Here is an 18,169-nt window from a genome sequence, read left to right as displayed (position 1 = left end):
CAGATCCTGAAAGCTGATGCTGGCCCCACCTCAAACTGCACTGCTTGTGGGGTTTCTTGCAGAGGCTGTGGCATGGCATCCTCCACCCTATAACAATGAGAAATGCTGTCCTGGATTCAAGGGAGCCCTGTGTCCCACTCTTTGAGACTGTGAGATCAATCACCTTTTGGAAGCTCAGGAGCAAAGAGGAAGTCAGGAAAAACCACCAGGATGCCTGCATGGATGAATGGGGAACTCCTGGATTAATTCAAAGACAGAAAGGAAGGCTCCAGAGAATGCAAGCACAGACAGGTGGCCTGGGATATATACAGACAGGTTGTCTAAGCAGCCAGAAATCCCTTTGGGAAAGCTAAAGCCCTGATAGGATTAAATGTGGGCAGGGACATCTAGGACAACAAAAGCTTCTATTGTTACATTAGTGATAAAAGGAAGACCAGGGGAAATGTAGGACCTCTCTAAAAGGAAGCAGGAGGCCTGGTGACCTAGGACACAGCAAAGGCTGAGCTAGTCAGTAACTTAACTGGCAAATGTTCCAGTCACACCACCCATGTCACAGAAGGCAAAAGCAGGGACTGGGAGAATGAAGAGCTGCCAGCTGTAGAAGATCAGATTGAAGACCATCTACAGAACTCGAAGATGTGCAAGCCCCTGGGGCCTGGTGAAAAGCATGTGCATGCCCTGAGAGAAATGGTGGATGAGGTGGCTAAGCCACTGTCTGTCATATTTGAGAGGTCATGGCAGTCTGGTGAAGTTCTGCTGATTCAAAAAAGAAGTAACATAACCTCCACTGCTAAAAAGAAAGACCTGGAGAATTACAGGGCAGTCAGTCTCACCTTGGTACTTGGCAAGAGCATGAAGCAAATCCCCCTGGCAACTAGGTTGTTGCAACTAGGTTAAGGAACATGGAAAATAATGGGGTGACTGATGACAGCCAAGGCAATTTCTCTAAGGGCAAATTTGTCATGCCTGACAAATTTGGTAACCTTCTACAGCAGTGTTTACAGAGTTGGTGAATACGGAATAGAGACTGAGGTCATCTACCTGGACCTGTGCAAAGTGTTTGCACCCAGCAGCCTTGTCTCTGAAGTGAAGAGACATGGATTTATTTGATGGTCAGATCTCTCAATGGATAAGGAATTGGCAGGAAAGTTGCACTCAAAAGAGTTGTAAATGGCTCAGTCTCCAAATGGAAACTAGAGATATTCCTTAGAGGCTGCTATTTGGGCTGATGCTATTTAGCGCAGCAGTGTTTTTTGGTGACAGGGGCAGTGGGATCAAGGCCACCCTCAGCGAGTTTCCTGGTGACACCAGGCTTTGCAGGGCAGGTGACATGCTGGATGGAAGAGATGCCACCCAGAGTGACCTTGGCAGGTTGGAAAGGTGGGACTGGGTGAACATCATGAAATACAACAAGAGCAAGTGAAAGTGGTTCAGGGCAATCCCAAGCACAAATACAGATTGGGTGGAGAATGGACTGAGAACATTCCTGAGGAGGACTCAGAGATGTTGGGGGATGAGAAGATGGACATGAGCCGGGTGTGCACTTGCAACACAGAAAGGCAAACATGTCCTGGGCTGTGTCAAAAGCAGTATGGGCTGGAAGTGATTCTCCCCCTCTATTCAACTCTTGTGAAACCCCACCTGGAGCACTGCATCCAGCTCTGGGGATTCCAACATTCCTACAGAGAGTCCAGAGGATGATCCCAAAGATGATCAGAGGCATGAAGACAGGTTGAGAGAGTTTGGGCTGTTCAGGGTAGAGAAAAGAAGGGCACAGGGACACCTTATATGAGCTTTTCAGTACACATAGGGGCCCACAAGAAATCTGGAGAGATACTTTTTGTGATGACATTTAGTGATAGAACAAGGGACAATGGCTTTAAACTGAAAGATGGTAAATTTTGATGGGATGTAAGAAAGAAATTCTTTAGTGTGAGGGTAATGAGACAGACTTGAAATTTTCCCAGAGAAGCTGTTGATGCCCTGTCTTGGGAATGATCGAGGCCAAATAGGATGGGGTCTTGAGTGGAAGATGTCCTATAGGAATGTGCCCCCTCTTGATGGAGTGACAAAAATATCCTTTGTTCCCTTAAAAAGGAAATAAGCCCAGAAGTTTCTCTCCTCAATTAGGTGAAAAGACATCTCATAGGACCCAGGGGTCTTCACCTCAAACTTAAGGATAGCTAATTGGGCAGGAGCCACAATTTACTAGAAAAATAAGAGAACAAAGAAACTAACTGCTTTTGTGAGGTGTTTTACCGGCAGCAAGGACCTTTTGCACCTGGTTCGGTTTTTCCCTGCAAAGAGTTTTGTTATTTTGCCTTTTATTAAAACCTTTTTGTTTCCAACACTACCACAGAAGCCATCCTGCTGATTTTATGCCTTCTAAGGTAGCTGAGCCATCTTGGGTGTGAAATAGATCTCCAAGAGCTTATGAGACCTGGCTTGAGGGGACCCATATTTCACCATGTCCTTGCCCATAGCAAGGGGTTGGAAACAAGATGATCCTTAAGGCCCCTTTCAATACAGACCATTCTATAACTCTATGATCATGTTGGCTTTTTACTTCTTAGTCATCAACAGGGAGAAAAACACTTTCAATCACATGCCAGTCTCTCCTTTCAGCTGGTGCTTTTCCAGCTCTTTCTGAGGGAAAAGAATACAGTGCTGTGCTATTTTGTCTCACTGGGCTGAGTTTCAATGACAAAGTTACAAGTATTCAGGAACTTGCCCTTACAAGAAATTTCTCTTCTAAGATTACACCAGAATTCCATATGCCCCTTGAAAAAAGCAAATTCACTTCTGACAAGGCCACACTAAAAACCTGTTAATCATAAAGGAAATAGTTTGAAAATGCAGTGGAAAATAATGATTGGATTTTCCAAGGTTCTAATAATTCAAAGAGTTAATAGTTTATGATGTAGAAAATAAATTTATAACACTTAGATACCCTTAGGAGTTAGAATTTGGAAAATATATTCTTTTGGCAGAGGAATAGTAAAAGACAAATAAAGCTATGTCAGGTTTGCTAAACGAAAATCTAGAAAGAATTAACCTAAATGTACAGCTGTCACTCAGTAGCTATTTCAGATGAAAGCATATGGATTTTTCTATTCTTTTAACCTGCTTTGTACATATTAGGGGTTCTACATTCCTTGCCCAAAGCATGAATTTTGGTGGGGTTCAGTAAGCCTTATAGGGAAGCCTGACTTTTGTACTGATCCCATATATGATATAGTTTCACCCAGAAAAATATCAGCTGCAAAAATTAGGAAATTTTAAGACAGGAAAAGACCTCACCAAAGAGCAAAATCATTCAAGAGATTGTCTAGCTTAGAGAGCAAAATTTATTCCATAGTGTTTTCATTTTGGAAAATGTGTCTTGCACAACTTGGAAAAGCTCAAATTATAAATTACCACAAAAACCTGAAAACTATTACATTAGAATTGCTCTCAGATTTTCAGTTTGGATGGCCTGTATTCCTATATGGGCCATCATAGAGTCAGAGACTGTAGGATTAAGGTTTCTAGAAAAAAGCTGGTGGATTCTGAATATCAGTAAACCTAGATAGCTTATCGATGATGCATGGGATTAATACAACAGTGTAAAATTTTTCCAACAGGAAAATTTTCTTCTGGATATGTAGATTTCCCTTCTTTAAGCTCAAAAAAGAAAGATGTGGAGCGAAAAGCTCCTATGTAACTAGGTGTTCAATTAAAAACATTAGAACTACTTTTGATGATTGTTGAAACATCATTCTCATCTGCACATGGCTGTAACCAGTTTAGCTGCTCTTAACTGTAACTTAAAATTATGATATTGTCAGATTTTGATTCACATGGATACTGTGAAGCTCAAGAAAGTACAATACGAGTATTGGTTATTCCAAGGAAATGAGTTTTTCTGAGCTGGGAGTGCATTCAGTCCAGCAGTGGATTTTTGAAAGCACAGCCTATGAAGACCAACATTTCTGTCCTTTTGTTGCTGTTCCTCCTTGTCTGCAAAACTCTGTTATAGCGAGGTCACCGTCTGAATTCATTGTCCCAGTGCAGACAAAAGTGATGGCAGAAGACATAACTGCTACATCAAAGGCAGGCATGCTCTGCCCATGTCAATGTACTCACTGAACCGAGCACAGCTTGTGCTCAGTCCTTCAGCACCACTTTCATTTTTTTGAAAAATAACATATTGATTTTATTTTCTTCTCAGAAAAAAAAAATTCCGAGCACAGGAAAATTGTTACCAGAGAACAGAATGATAACTTCTGTACTTATTGAATGTAATTATTTTTTTTCTCTTTGAAAAATAGTAGTGTCCAAAAGTTGTCAGAAGTTGGAATATTTAAATCTGCAATTGTGCAAATTAGAGCATTTTTAAGATGTTACAGTATTTTAATGCATTTTTAGGCTCTCTTTTTAAATTTAATTTTGCCTAATGTATGCCATTTATCTAAGCTTTAAAAAAATTAGGCATTTTAGCATTAATTAGAATTACTTGGATATAAACTGCATAAATTCATCCTCTGCAAAGAGAAGGGTAACTTCTTTAACAGTTTTTCTCTCAAGGTGTGGATCAATCAGAAAAATGGAGTCAAAGTGATCTAACAGTTGGTGATCTTTTGCAGGGATGATTTGCTTGAGTGTAAGCCAATGAAATATATTCTGAGTATTTTGTAAAGAAGACATTTATTTTGAGCCAATGAAACCATATTGTTTGGCATCACAATGTTCACCTATATCTGGTTTGAAATTTTGACTCTTTGCAGACAAGTTACAGTGTGAATTTTCACTGCATTAAGTTAATAACATTGATTTATTTATTGCTTTAAAAAATAAAAAGATTAATTTTCTTTGTGTGGCATTGCATCATTTTTTGTGGTTGCTGTTAAAAATAGATAACCAGAGGCTAATAGATGTTAATGGTCTCCTTCACTATTAAAAAAATCAATGTTTCTTGGATACAGATTATATTATTGCTTTATTTTGCTTAAAAGTGCTTGATTACTACATTCACCAATTATGCCTATCAACTCTTGAAATTTCATACCAAATTTGATAAATATTTTCTGTGCAAATTTACTTTGGACTCCAAGAAAGGTAAAACTGGACATGTTACTATTTGTCTTTCAGTAAGAGAAACAGAAAAACACTTTCTTGGTTTTTGCTTTTTTAAAATATTATTTTACATATTTCTGTGTATCTTTAAGGGTCACAGCTTTCATATCTTATTTTCAAACTTGTTAGAGAGTAGTTAGATTTTCAAATGCAAGTAATTAAAATTGTAAGCTATTGAGTTATTGATGAATACTGAGCTATTAATCAAGCTAAAAAATTCTACAATCAGGGTTCAGTGCTCTGAAGCACTGTAAAATAATAGTATTTGTGTTCAGTGATGCAAGTAGCCACAATTAAGCAGTTCGCTTGACAAATGAGATAGTTCACTTTATTTTGCACTTAATTGAATTGTACATGCCTGGTCACCATTGTCTCTATCCCTTTAGTTTTGGTTTCTAGCCATTTAAACGTATACATTTTTTATGGAGCGAGCAATTAAGTTGTGTTGGCCATTGGCTCTTGAAACGCAGACACCAAGAGTTAAAATGCTGTGTAGGGTAAAAATCATTATTATCCCTCCAGAAAAAAGATCTTAATTTTCTTAGCAAGCAGTCTGATAAGCATTTAGGACTCTGCTACTAACTTAAAACAAATGTGAAATGGAAAAAAAACCCTAGTAAGGTCTTGATATAAAGCCACTTTTATTGAAGAGAAATATATAGACGTGGTTTCTTGGCATTTTATTTTAGTTAGCATTTCAGAAGACCAGTCTCACATTGCTGTTGTGTATCCTTTTTTTTCTGTGTTTGCAGTCTGTTTGTTATGGTTCTAAATTTGTAACATATCAGTCAGTTTTGTATGTTTGTTTGTTATGTTTATTTTTAACACGATGTGTTGTTGAAAACCTGAGTTCTGGGTTTCCTTTCAAGATCACCAAAACAGACATTTTCAATCTAGATGGGAGAAAAAATGTTAATGAAATGTAACGATTGTCAACTGAAATAAGAAAACAGAAAGATAATTGTATTACAGTAGTCATTTTTTCCAAGTCTCATATTAAAATAAGTGATCTCTAAAACCATCCAAAGCAATATGAGGAGTTTAATCGTGAATAACTACAGAATAATGACAGGATGTGCACATAACCATCAGATATGCATTTGCAAGTAAGACTGTAGCTCACACCAGCGGACAGAGGATTACATGAGTCCCTCAGCTCCAATGTGTGCAGATCTTTTTTTGTTTTGACTCAGGAGTACTGTCGAGTTTGAGAGAACTAAGTCAAACAGATGTGTAGTGCAGGCTCACTAGTTTGCTGATTTATGGTTTTTGGGTCCCATAGACTCTCTTTTAATTCCTGCCCAAGAATTTCACATTTGTTAAAGAGGTTGTGAAGTTTTGGGTTTGTGCTTCCCAAGAAAGACCCAGAAGTGCGCCCACAGTTCTGTTTGGAAATCATTGGGAAGATCAGGGGCCCCCTCCCAAGTGGTTTCCTGCTCGTGCCAACAGAAAGCGCTGATGTTGCTGTTTCCCTTCCCACTGCAGGCCCTACCAGTGTGGTCACTGCTCGCAGTCCTTCTCGCAGCCCTCGGAGCTGAGGAACCACGTGGTGACGCACTCCAGCGACAGGCCCTTCAAGTGCGGCTACTGCGGGCGCGCCTTCGCCGGAGCCACGACGCTCAACAACCACATCCGGACACACACGGGGGAAAAGCCCTTCAAGTAAGTACTTGAAGCCAGCAGCTTTTGCCAGCTGAGACTAGAGAGGGAAATGCATTGCTGCTGCTCACTAGCATCGACAGCACTCAGCAGGTGATCCCTTGAAAGCCAAGGTCAGACCATGAGGTAAAACAGCTAGTGATGCTGTTAAAATCAGAATTTATGTGGGTTTGATTTTGAGTTTCTTGAAAGCCTTTCACAATTTTCTGTTCTCTAATGATACCTTGATTATTTTAATCAGTGGCAAGCTGCTGCCAGAGAACCACAGCTGAAAATATGATCAAGACTGAGACAGCCCATGCTGTAAGAACATTAATATGATTCTTAGACGTCTATATGCTGAGGTAGATGGAGTTTCACTTAAAAGCTAATTTGGCTCTAGTTATATATGGGGGGGAAGATGCACCTTCTTTTAGTCTCAGAATCACTGAATAGAAAATGTAACTCTGTGGCATAAGTTTTGAAAGATCATAGTAATAAATTGAAAGTGTTCAGCTGTCCAAAGTATAAGAAAAAAAAGTCACCTAATAAAGATGATTTTACATTAAACAGACTTTGTTAATTTCTGAAGTTTTCAATTACTGATATTAAAGCTAAGCACATACCTGTCTCAGAAATCTTCCAGCAGTGCTCATTTCCAGCAATAGTACAGCTGATCCTGATATTTTATCTTCTGTTGTGGAAGACTCTGCCTACTAAAGAGGAAGTGCTCTCCAAAGCAGAAGAAATCTATCCCATATTTGTGTCTTTGTCTTGGCTGAACTGACAGGCTCAGAGTATATATATGTGGTCACTGGAGCAATTCCACCTAATGTATCGATATCACTTCTTTTGGAAGCTTCCTGGATGTTCCTAGGAGGAAGGGGAATAAGTGTAGAAGAAGGTTTGTCTCTCTCCCAGTTCTCCGAGTAATGTCTGTTCTCTTTCTACTTTTCTCTGTTTGACTTTTTTTTCTACTTTTGCCAGACAGTGCTTTTGATCTGGTTAATGTAAGGGTGCTCAGCCGTGGGGCCTGTCAGAACCCCTCATAACAGCCCAACAGAGATACTGGTGAGCTCACTTTGCCTCCATATAAGGCTGGGAGGAAGCACAGCCTCCATACATGCCTTTGCTGGGGGCAAGGGGGCAGAGCCAGGAACAAAATGCTGCATATCCAGAAGAAGAATTTGCATGGCAGGAATCATGGCTGGGATATTGTGGAGACTCAGAACATCTAAATATCGACTTCTCTTGAGCCAGTCTGTTGAATGCTCAGAGCTCACAGAAAGTGAGCCAAAAATGGTGTGAGCAATCAGATTGATTTTATCTAGTTGCTGTGTAAATAGATTTTAGTAATTAATGGAAGGGGTTTCCAGGTCAAAATGGAAAATAGATTTCGTTTAATGTTAAGGTGTTACTTATGTGTAACCTTGTTGACTCCACTTAATTTTTTTCCTTAACATCCTCTTTTTGTCATGTTTCCAATAGATCTGCTATTTTGCCCCATTTAGAGTCATTATTTTTCCCCTTTGGTATACTAATTTTTTACCGTTTTCAAAAATGGACTTGATTACAGCACAATTTCATTTGTGAAAGAGCTTAATGTATGTAATACAACTAACAAGATGTCTGGGATTTGTTTTTTGTTTTGCTTTGTTTCGGTTAGGTTTTTTGGGTTTTTTTTGGGTTTTTGGGTTTTTTTATTTTTTTGTTTGTTTGTTTGTTATATTTTGCCCTGCTCAAGTGGAAGCATTTCAGTATTCCAGGATGTATCTGACTGTTCCTTAAGTTGCAGGACAGAGCAACAAAAAAAAAAGTGCATATACTGGTTCTTTATGATGTATGGCATAATTTCAACTGTGCAAGGTGTTTCTTTAGTTTCTTCCTCAAGTACAAGAAACAGTAGCACCATTTTCTCTCTGGAAGGCTTGTTGAAGTATTTTCACTAAGCTGACTAGTAACTTCATGTGAAGCTGAAACTGGAGCTGCAGGTTTTCCCATCCTTGCTAGTCAGATAAGAGGATGCACAAATCTTGATCCTGCAAGCTGTTCAAAAGGGCAGATTTGTCTCTCGTGCAGGACAACCTGCATTTGAGAGAGGAGGGGCAGAAAATTATCCAGAAATCAATCTATTATCTCTGCTGGAGAAAAAAGAAAGAGCTGCAACTCATCTTGATGTCTCATAACTGTTTGGATCCTCCTTTGGAAAAGGGTTGCACAAGATATGGTATTAAGAAAGTTTAGAAAAAGGCCCTCAACAAATCCTATTAAGCAAGAACCATAAATAGAACAAAGTATCTGTCTCTTGATCATGCAATTTAGGTTTGAAATGTTTGTTTAAGAATAATTTTCAGTATACACTTACACACAAAACCAAAAAAAAAAAGACAGAAAGGCCAACTGAGACAGTGTTTTTGTACCTCAGAGAAGTTTGTATTTGTGGTGATGTACACACTTCTTTTAACTAATATTTTTAATATTAGAAAGAATTTCTATGCATGGATAGTGATAATTTACTTAAATTCTAGCTAAGTTATTTTAAAATAACAGGTATAATTTTGAAGGTGCTTCTGCTGTGAATGCAATCTCATGATTTCTAATGCAATAGGGCGGCTGTTTTCATATGTGGTTATAGACAAATTACACTCAGCATGGATTAAATCAGTGATGTTAAACGCTAAGTATGTTTGTATGCATATTATTTCCAGAAGCTGGCTTTAAAAATGGTGAACACTGGTGACAGTATTCTAAAAAATATTTTAGATTAATTGTTTTGTGAGAGGATGTTTGGGATTGGTTAAAAAGCTTTTTCTGTGAGAGGCCATTTTCTTTGTAGGTCCTAGGTAACTTTGGATGTATGGTGGAAGACTTTTCTATTTTCTTTTCATTAAGATAACAATGCTAAGTGAGGTTATCTGTAGTCAAAGCTTTAGCTGAATTTGACTTTTCATGTCATCACAAGCTATCAAGCCAGCCTCACCACTGTAAAGTCTTTGTGTATTCTTATCTTACTGAAGTCTCCACTACGGCTGCTAGTCTGGGAACAAAGATCCTAAGTAAATTAAAATGCAGGAGAAAAAGGAAAATTATTTGTCACCTCTGTTCTCTTAATTTTTTCTCACCCCCTCCCTATTTTCATTTGCCGACAGAATCAGGCTTATTCAAAGACCTAATATTTAGGAGTCAACGCAAAATAATTAAGAGGAAATATTCTTTCAGCCTCCAACAGCTCACATATTTTTCATTGTTACTTACTGAAATGCAAAACTGGTCAGCATTCATTTTAGGTTGAATATGTATGTTGTACCTGCAGTGACATCTCAGAGTTGTCAGGAGGGATTCTCTTTGGTTGATAGTTTTTCTTGGATTTTTGATACCCTTCCAAAGGAGTTTAAAAATGTACTTGTTGAATGAAATCTTAAAATGTTTATCTGAGAGTATCAAATTAATGTCTTTTTCTCTAAAATAGGCCCTCAGCATTTTTCCACCCAAAGCCTTTCACAGAGGTTGGCAAAATGTGCAAATTAAACCAGTCCTCACTGTCAATATTTTGAAAGCACTGTGAAGCAAACAAGCAGACCAGTAACAATGAGGGCTATCTAAACAAAATCAGAAACCCCAGTACTGTAGAAATATCCCGACTATTGGTGCACTTTGTGAACTTAAGAACAATTCTGTTTACCACCTCCACCCAAGCAAATCATACCAGGAAACCCTGTAGCAGAGTGAAGCCTTGAGGATGAGGAGGTTGAATGCTTTAGGACATTGCTCCTTACAATTACAGTGTACACAGACATTGTAAAAGAAGGCAACATGGATCCAGTTTTCACTGATGGTATCTAATTATTTGAGGACTTTGGAATTGCTTTGGACCTATATGCACCTGGGGCTGTTTAAATTCCATTCAAATGCCACCAGATGCCCCTAAGTGGAAATTAAATTGTATCTCAGTTGATAAGTGTCATTATTGCCAATACCTGTATCTACAGTGCAGGCTTAGCCAAAATTTGGTGTGTCTATAATTCAGGCTTGGGCTCAGTCCCACAGTGGCTTGGTGTGTGGTCACATGAGCTATGGAGTCTTTTTCCTTTCTGACAATTTTGTCTACTGTTCAACTTTCCAACACAACATCAAACACATCTGGGTTACATACAGGAACATGCACACAAAAAATCACCAATCTCATGGATAGAGCTTATAGTAGTGGTTATTCTACTATGATGGGCTGGGAAAGAATGGTTAGTAGAGGGAGACTGCATAGAGTACATCAAATTCCAGAAGAAAAATATTCCTGCTCTTCTTCCAATTCCTACCTACTGTGAGACAGTAATGCTGACTGCTGTGACACTATTATCTTCACCTTTTCTATCAGTTTGTATCCAGCAACACCTTCTCTGGACCACATTGAAAAGAGGAATCAGGAGCCTAATACACATCTCTGCCCATAAGCCAGGTACTTATATATCCAAAACTATGGTCCTGAAAGCACTACCCACATGATATGGAAGTATCTAGAAAATCCCAGGCACCTTTGGTAATAGCTGAAGGTTATCCAGGTACAAGAGAAAGACAAGAGAATTAAGTGCCTTGTCAGAGGCTTTATTCTGACTTTTGCCCAAGGGCTGTGTAAATGCAGACATCACCAGCAGTTTGACCAGCAGCAACACTTGGCACCCACAGCCTTCCTATTCATAAAGGGTAGGTGCTTGTATCAAGAGATTTATCCCCTTTCTGTTCTCTCTTTAGCATCCCTCTTTCCTGTGCTTGATGTTAGTGTATCAGCCTGTAGCTGGGAAGGTAGAGCACTCCTACAACAGAGGAATCTTGTGGATAAAGGATGGGAAGTTGTATTTTAAAGAACTGTGGTAAACCTTGCTCTGCACTTTCGCTAACAATGCAAGGTGCTGAGTGAATGCCTGCCCAATTCCAGCCTCCCAGACAAGCCCCAGGAAGGATAAGGAGGCCTGCCACAGCAAATGGTTTTGGCGGGTAACACTGTCTTTCGATCACTCTATAGCCTTTATCTAAGTCACTAATGCTGCCTAGGCATCCTGTTAGCCTGTAATTCCTTTATTTGGTAAGGCTCTTAAAATCAGGGCTTGCCACACCTGATTTTATAGGTTATGTTGCAACTGTATCACTTACAGCTTACTTAGGCAAGGATCCAACCCTCCTATTACTCATCAAGCAAAGTACTTGTCTTTGTGGACATCAAAATAACCAAACTATCAAGTTCAAGTAGACAGTAATATCTCATACAGACTAAGTTAACCCCCCAGCCTCAAAATTGATTATAATGCCTCTGTGATAGATATATATGTATGTATATAAAAATAATACAATAATTTGCAAGTTTGTCAGGCAATGAAAGGTAGTATATTTTGACACACTAATCCAGTAAGTAATCAGTTTTCTAATAAACAATCAGCAGTGCACTAATGTGTCATCAGCACTTCAGGAGCTCTGGAGAGTGGATGATCTGCACATAGACGTTAATGAATACCCCAAAAATCATTAAGTAATCAATACTTCTGAGTTATTTTCATTGAGCTGATAGGTCTGATACATTAAAGCTGACATTTTACATTTGTCAAGATCACAGTGCAGTTTTTAACAGTGGCATAGGATGCTAAAAATATTCCATGAAAGACAATCAAGGAAATACAACTTAAAAGTGTTGACATTTTAGATTGGTACAGTAACCTGGATGAATGACTCTGTAATGTCTGTGCTAAATAGTCCTGAAGCAGAAATTTATCACCAAAAATTATTAATGTGAAGAATATCCACAGTTATACATGCGTGTAAATATCTTCTTTTTTTTTAATAAGCAGATCACTGACAGTTCACTTTCTATCATTCACATTGGTGAAGAGAGAAAGATTAAAATGAATTAGCCGAGTCCGTTGTTTTTCTCACTTCTCCTTTGAAGATGAACAATTCATTGGAGTGATACTTTTATGAAAATCTTTTTTGGAGATAAGACATCACATGGTACCATTAAACTGAAGATGGCTTTTGGAGCAAGCATCATACAGAAAGGATCTGCTCCATACATGTTTGTGACTCATCAAACCCTTCTCTAATGTTCAGAATGCAAATCAAGAAGGCAGCATTTGGGAGATTAAATACAGTAGTGTGTCTTTAAGAGCAGGGATAAGGGATTAATTCCAAGGCAACCATAGCCCCTATTCTATCCTCTGCAAAATTCAATGGCTTTGTTCATTCATTCACGCAGTATTTTTCTTGCAGATTATGGTTCTCTAAGAGAGAACTGGGTAGAAAGGGAAACAATATAAGAGCGAAGCAACACTGATGGCTGTTATGAGTTCTTGCTCAACCCACAGATTTCTCAAAGAGTGTGGATGCTTGCAGATAATTAAGTAACCACTATCTCTATGTGCCTTTTAAAAATGAATCCTACTACATGGTCAGATCAGATAAACAAAGAGTTTTCTCTTGTTCTAGGACTGAATGATTACTGCTTTGTGATTTCTCATCCTCCAATAGGCAATTGTGGATTTTAAAAAAGCAAAAGGTGAAATTCTATTTGTCATCAATTTCTCTTAGGGGATACAGAGCAGAAAACTGCAGACAAGCTGCCTCTTTGATGGCTCACTCCTAAAAATCTCTTTTTGTTCTTTATCTATTTGAACTGACAGTGATCAGAGCTACAGCAGGACAGGCCTCTCTGGAGAAATCACCTTCCCCCTGTCTATTGACAGATTCCTCTGTTCTGAATCAGACAGGCCTTGTCCCATCATAGGCATCAAGGCCTTGGAAGTAGCCACCAATTAAACCTCTTGAGCCAGTAAAATCTGAAGCCACTTTTGAGTGTCTGTTCTGATTAGGCAGGATGAGACAAAGCCCATCACCCCCCCCAGAGCAGCTCCCTGGTCTCAATTTTCTCTCTTGCCTTCACCAGGTGCGAGAGGTGTGAGAGGAGCTTCACACAAGCCACCCAGCTGAGTCGACACCAGAGGATGCCCAATGAGTGCAAGCCAATAACAGAGAGCACAGAATCAATTGAAGTGGATTAACTGATTGACTGGTTGGAATTAAACTGCAAGGAAAGTCATGATTAAATGTCACGGACACTTAAGCAAAACCAAAGATTTCCTCTGAGCAACTTTCAATCAGTCCCAGAAAACCAAAAGCAGTAATAAAATAAGTAAGATGTTAAGAGATATTGATCCTGGCATGGAAGTGAGACCAGGAAAGAGATTATTTATTTATGACTAGGGATGAGTCTTATTTCAATTGACAAGTTACTTGGGACTGTTAACATTTCAAGTCCCTTCATGTATTGCTTTAATTCTAAAAGCCTTTATAATTGTTATTTAATGCCAAAGTGAGGAGTCTCAAGGGTTCTTCTGCTCATAGTTATGACTGAGAATGCACATGGACTTGTTTATTGTTGCACCTTTTTTTGTAGCATGACTCAAAGGACCCAGATGTAATCTGTACATTTAGCTGGGCTGGGCTAAGTTGATCTTGACATGGCTGTAATAGAAATTGCTGTGTGGGATGGAGAGTGATCACAAGCTATACCTGGGTCAGTGTCAGCCACCTCAGACCAAAGGGCATTCCATTTCCATAGTCTCATGCCTCTCACTGTGTGCACTTTTTCATGCAACTAGTTTGCATTGGCATTGCCATAGATATTCTGGGAAAGAAAAAAAACAAAAACAAAACGAAAAAATAGTAAAAAAAATGGAATGTTGTATATCTGCAAATACACATTATACAAAGAAACAAGTAGGAAAACTGTGTTAAACTAATAGAGCTTTCAAATTCAGTCTAATAGCTATGAAAGACAGAGGTGGCAAAAATTATTTTAAACACTAAATATTCCAGTCCATGTGTAAATAATATTACAAGGAGCAGAAAACCGAGAAGATACTTTTGGTTTGGGTAACTGATTTAATGTTATGTTGATTTCTAGGAAAACCAATCAGAAATCCAAACTATAGTCCATTTCAGTCTGTTATCTGGATCAAATTGGAAATGCTCCTGTATTAGATGAAGCTTTCAGTACAGTTGGGCTGAGCTTCAAAAGAAAAGATAAATCTGAATAGAGATACTTCATCAGTTTCTTGGAGGCTTCATGGCATTCACTTCATAGAAATTTGCCTGGTACCATGAATGAAGGAAAGCCAAAATATTCCCAACATAAATGTAAAAAGCTCAGATGTCATTACATTGGGTTGATTTAACAATTTCCATATTGGCTTTTTTCCATGCTTTTATCCATGATGTATTTCAGATTTCACGATTTTGTCTAATCAAATTATGTTTTCACTTTTAGAAACCAGCGGCGTTTGTTTATATATTGATTGTTTCCATGCTAGAGCAGTAGGTTGACAAAAATGTTAAAAAAAAGGAAAAAAAAACAGAAAAAAACCTAAAAGAAAAAAAAAGAAAAATAAAAAAGAAAATAAATTAAAAGAAAAGAAACAAAATCACAACCACCAAGAAGCAAAACCTAAACAGTCTGAGGTCATGCTTTATAGTAAGGTAATACTGCAAAATACAGTTGTGGAGAATATGGGGATTAAAACAGATTAATTCAGTTTTGCACCAAAACTGAAGCGCTGAGTAGCTCATAAGGGCTCAGTTGATTATATTAAATATTTTAAACACATTTATGGGGATGATTTTAAATATGTAGAGAATAAAGTATCCAGTTCTGTAAAGGGCTAGACAGAATCAGCTACAAATTTGACACCAGGTTCAGACCATTTATGAATTCTGCAAAGAGCTCAAGCAGAAAAAGAGCTTACAGTAAAATTCAAATGCATTTAAAAGGAGTTTAAAAGCTAAGACATCCATACTGCATGGTGTTCATTTATTATATTGTAAAAACTACACTGCAGAATCTGGAGTTTCCAAAGCTTTGCAGGGAATTACTTCAGGAGTATTTGTGTTTGGCCATTGAAAGGTAAAAAACATGGTGGGGGGAAAAAGATTTTTTTATCATTGTTCTAGCAAATACCAGATTATCTCATAAAGAAGGTTTATTCCTATGAGTTTTCAGCTCTATTTCTGAGTGCAGAGGTATGGAGAGTGAGCGATTCTGTCACCTGCCTGATTCTATCCTCAAAATTATGAGAGACTCTTAGCTACTATATAAATGTGTTTGTTTGTTTGTTTGCTTTTAGGTTCAAAGAAGCATGGGAAGCTGGGTAGGAAGACTTGTAACTTAAAGGTGACTATTTGAATATTGTTTTGTTCCTAGCAAGGTTAATGAAACAGAAGAAACCAAAATAAAATCCTAAACCTTTCAAACACTCATGCCTGGTAGCTCACATTTTCCATTATTAAAGTGACTTAATTTAAAGTAACATTCTGGTGGGGCACCAACTTTTAGTTAACTATTTGAACAGTATCTATTGATCATTTCTGCAAGCAAACAGTTAAACAAAGAACAAGAGATCAGAAAATTTATAAACAGGAGTAAGTGGGAAAATGTCATGCTCTGAAAAGCAAATGTGAGCTATGTTAGATCAGTGAGTTGCGCTGCTGCATTATCTAAACCCTGCTCCCATGGTCAGGGATGAGGTTTGTGGCAGTGAAGAGACTCCACTGTATTTGAATCATGTGGTGCAAATAGTACCTAAGTATGTGCTTACAGAAATTGCAAGTTCCCTGCTGACTGCAGGTAGGCTTACTTCTATTTCATTCAAACATGTCTAAATATTCTTCTGAATGGGTGTGAAGTAAAGGTCAATTGTTTCAAGATTGTATTGGATTTTTTAAAAAATGCACTAGAGTAGTATGTCTGCAGAACTTATTTTACTTTCCTTCCAGATAATTCTTTCTAGTGTAAATCACTATGTTGTTCCATATGCCTAAAGACAACTTCAATTATCGTATTATTTATACATTGTATTTTCACAACAACACATTTCGCAGCATACGAAAGCAATACAGTGAAAACCCATGATTCCATAATGGCATTTTCTTGAATACCATGTTAGGCATTCTATTACAGTATGGCAAATGTAAAACCAATGTGAACACAAAATACGTTCTAGGTTTGGACTAAACAGAATTCAGTTCCTGTCTGGACTTCCCAAATACTGAGTGAGTTTCAATTCATGTATCAGCAGAACTGTACATTTAGGTCTATTATGCATACAATATGTGTTTGCACACAGTAATCTGAAGCAGTAAGTGTAATTCAATTATCTTTAAGTGTAGTGATTATGTGCCTGCCATTTCAGAATTTCTGAAGCACTTGGCATCTCTGTTTTGTAGTCTGGTAAAAAAATACAAGCTTTTGGTTTTTAATTTTTTTTTTCCAACCCTGAACATGTTGGAAATCATATTTAAAAATTGTGCCTAGTTCTGATTCTTTTTCAGTGTAGAATTAAATTTTATATGTTCATAGAGTTATACCTTTCAGAAAGACTTTGGGTCCTTTATAAACCAACTTATAGCCCCTAAAGATGATAATTTTAAATACAATTTGATTTTCTTCCCATGAAAGAAACTTGAATTGGGAATAATATAATAATTACAGCACATTACATACTAGAAACTTACAAGAAATTATGTGTATACCTTTTACTTTTGGTAACATCATCTCTCCTTTAAATTAAAATTTATTTTTTGTATTGTGCCATTGCATTATGTGATGCTGTCTTATAGCTGAAAAAACAGTGTGATTTCAAACAAATAAGTGAATGTCCAATATTAAGTCATCATTGCTTTTAAGAGTAATTAAGTTGCTCTCATTTTTTAGAAATTACAATTAGAACGTTATTCTGTTCCTTGCAAGTCCTTCCTGTGGATAAGATTCTAGAAAATATAATCTGGGACTCCATGAAATTTTTTTTTTCTTCCTAGATTTTGGAAGTTTTGACATCATCAAGTCAATCTGAAAAGCCCATAAATCCACCCTATAGATGTAGAGTATGCTGAAGGGGTCCTGTGTTGTAATAAAAATAATAATGACACTGTAATTAGAAAGATCAACAGTTTGCTTGCATTTTTTAAACTTCATTAAATTGCCTCTTTTTTACTGTAAAGGACCAATTAAGTCATGCATGTAGCTGTATTCTTGTGATATCAAATGTAAAGATTACATTGTGTTTAAATGAAAATAACAGGCACACATTTAAAAAGAAGATGAAGAAATGTAAATATATTTGATTAATAAAACATTTCTATTACTGTACCCTAAGCCTTTGTTTTATGTTAATATTGCTTATGGAATTTTGTCTGTGCTCTGCAGAAAATTAAATATGCTAGAGTGATTGTGCATTGAAGGTAGCCTCAAATAATCAGCATCCCTTGCTGAGGTTGTCATTATCAGCTTCCAAAAAGTGTTGGCAGCTTGGAAGTTGCAAACTCTTGCAGTCAGAAGAGAGTGAGATCAAGTTTAGGTCTGTCACTGAGTCTTACAACTCCT

The 18,169-nt window shown here is 37.7% G+C and overlaps 1 protein-coding gene across 1 annotated transcript in view; it reads left to right on the top strand.

Annotated features, from left to right (window-relative positions):
- Positions 1-17,919, top strand: part of PRDM6 (PR/SET domain 6) — a 79,849-nt gene extending 61,930 nt beyond the window's left edge. The window contains exons 7-8 of the mRNA XM_077171864.1: positions 6,601-6,777; positions 13,679-17,919. Coding sequence (XP_077027979.1) covers positions 6,601-6,777; positions 13,679-13,793 — 292 coding nt within the window. The 3' untranslated portion in view covers positions 13,794-17,919. The remainder of the gene's footprint in view (positions 1-6,600; positions 6,778-13,678) is intronic.
- The last annotated feature ends 250 nt before the right edge of the window (positions 17,920-18,169 follow it).

This window comes from Agelaius phoeniceus, chromosome Z (assembly GCF_051311805.1).
Source record: "Agelaius phoeniceus isolate bAgePho1 chromosome Z, bAgePho1.hap1, whole genome shotgun sequence".
Lineage (NCBI taxonomy): Eukaryota > Metazoa > Chordata > Aves > Passeriformes > Icteridae > Agelaius > Agelaius phoeniceus.
This window is presented reverse-complemented; position numbering and strand designations above follow the sequence as displayed.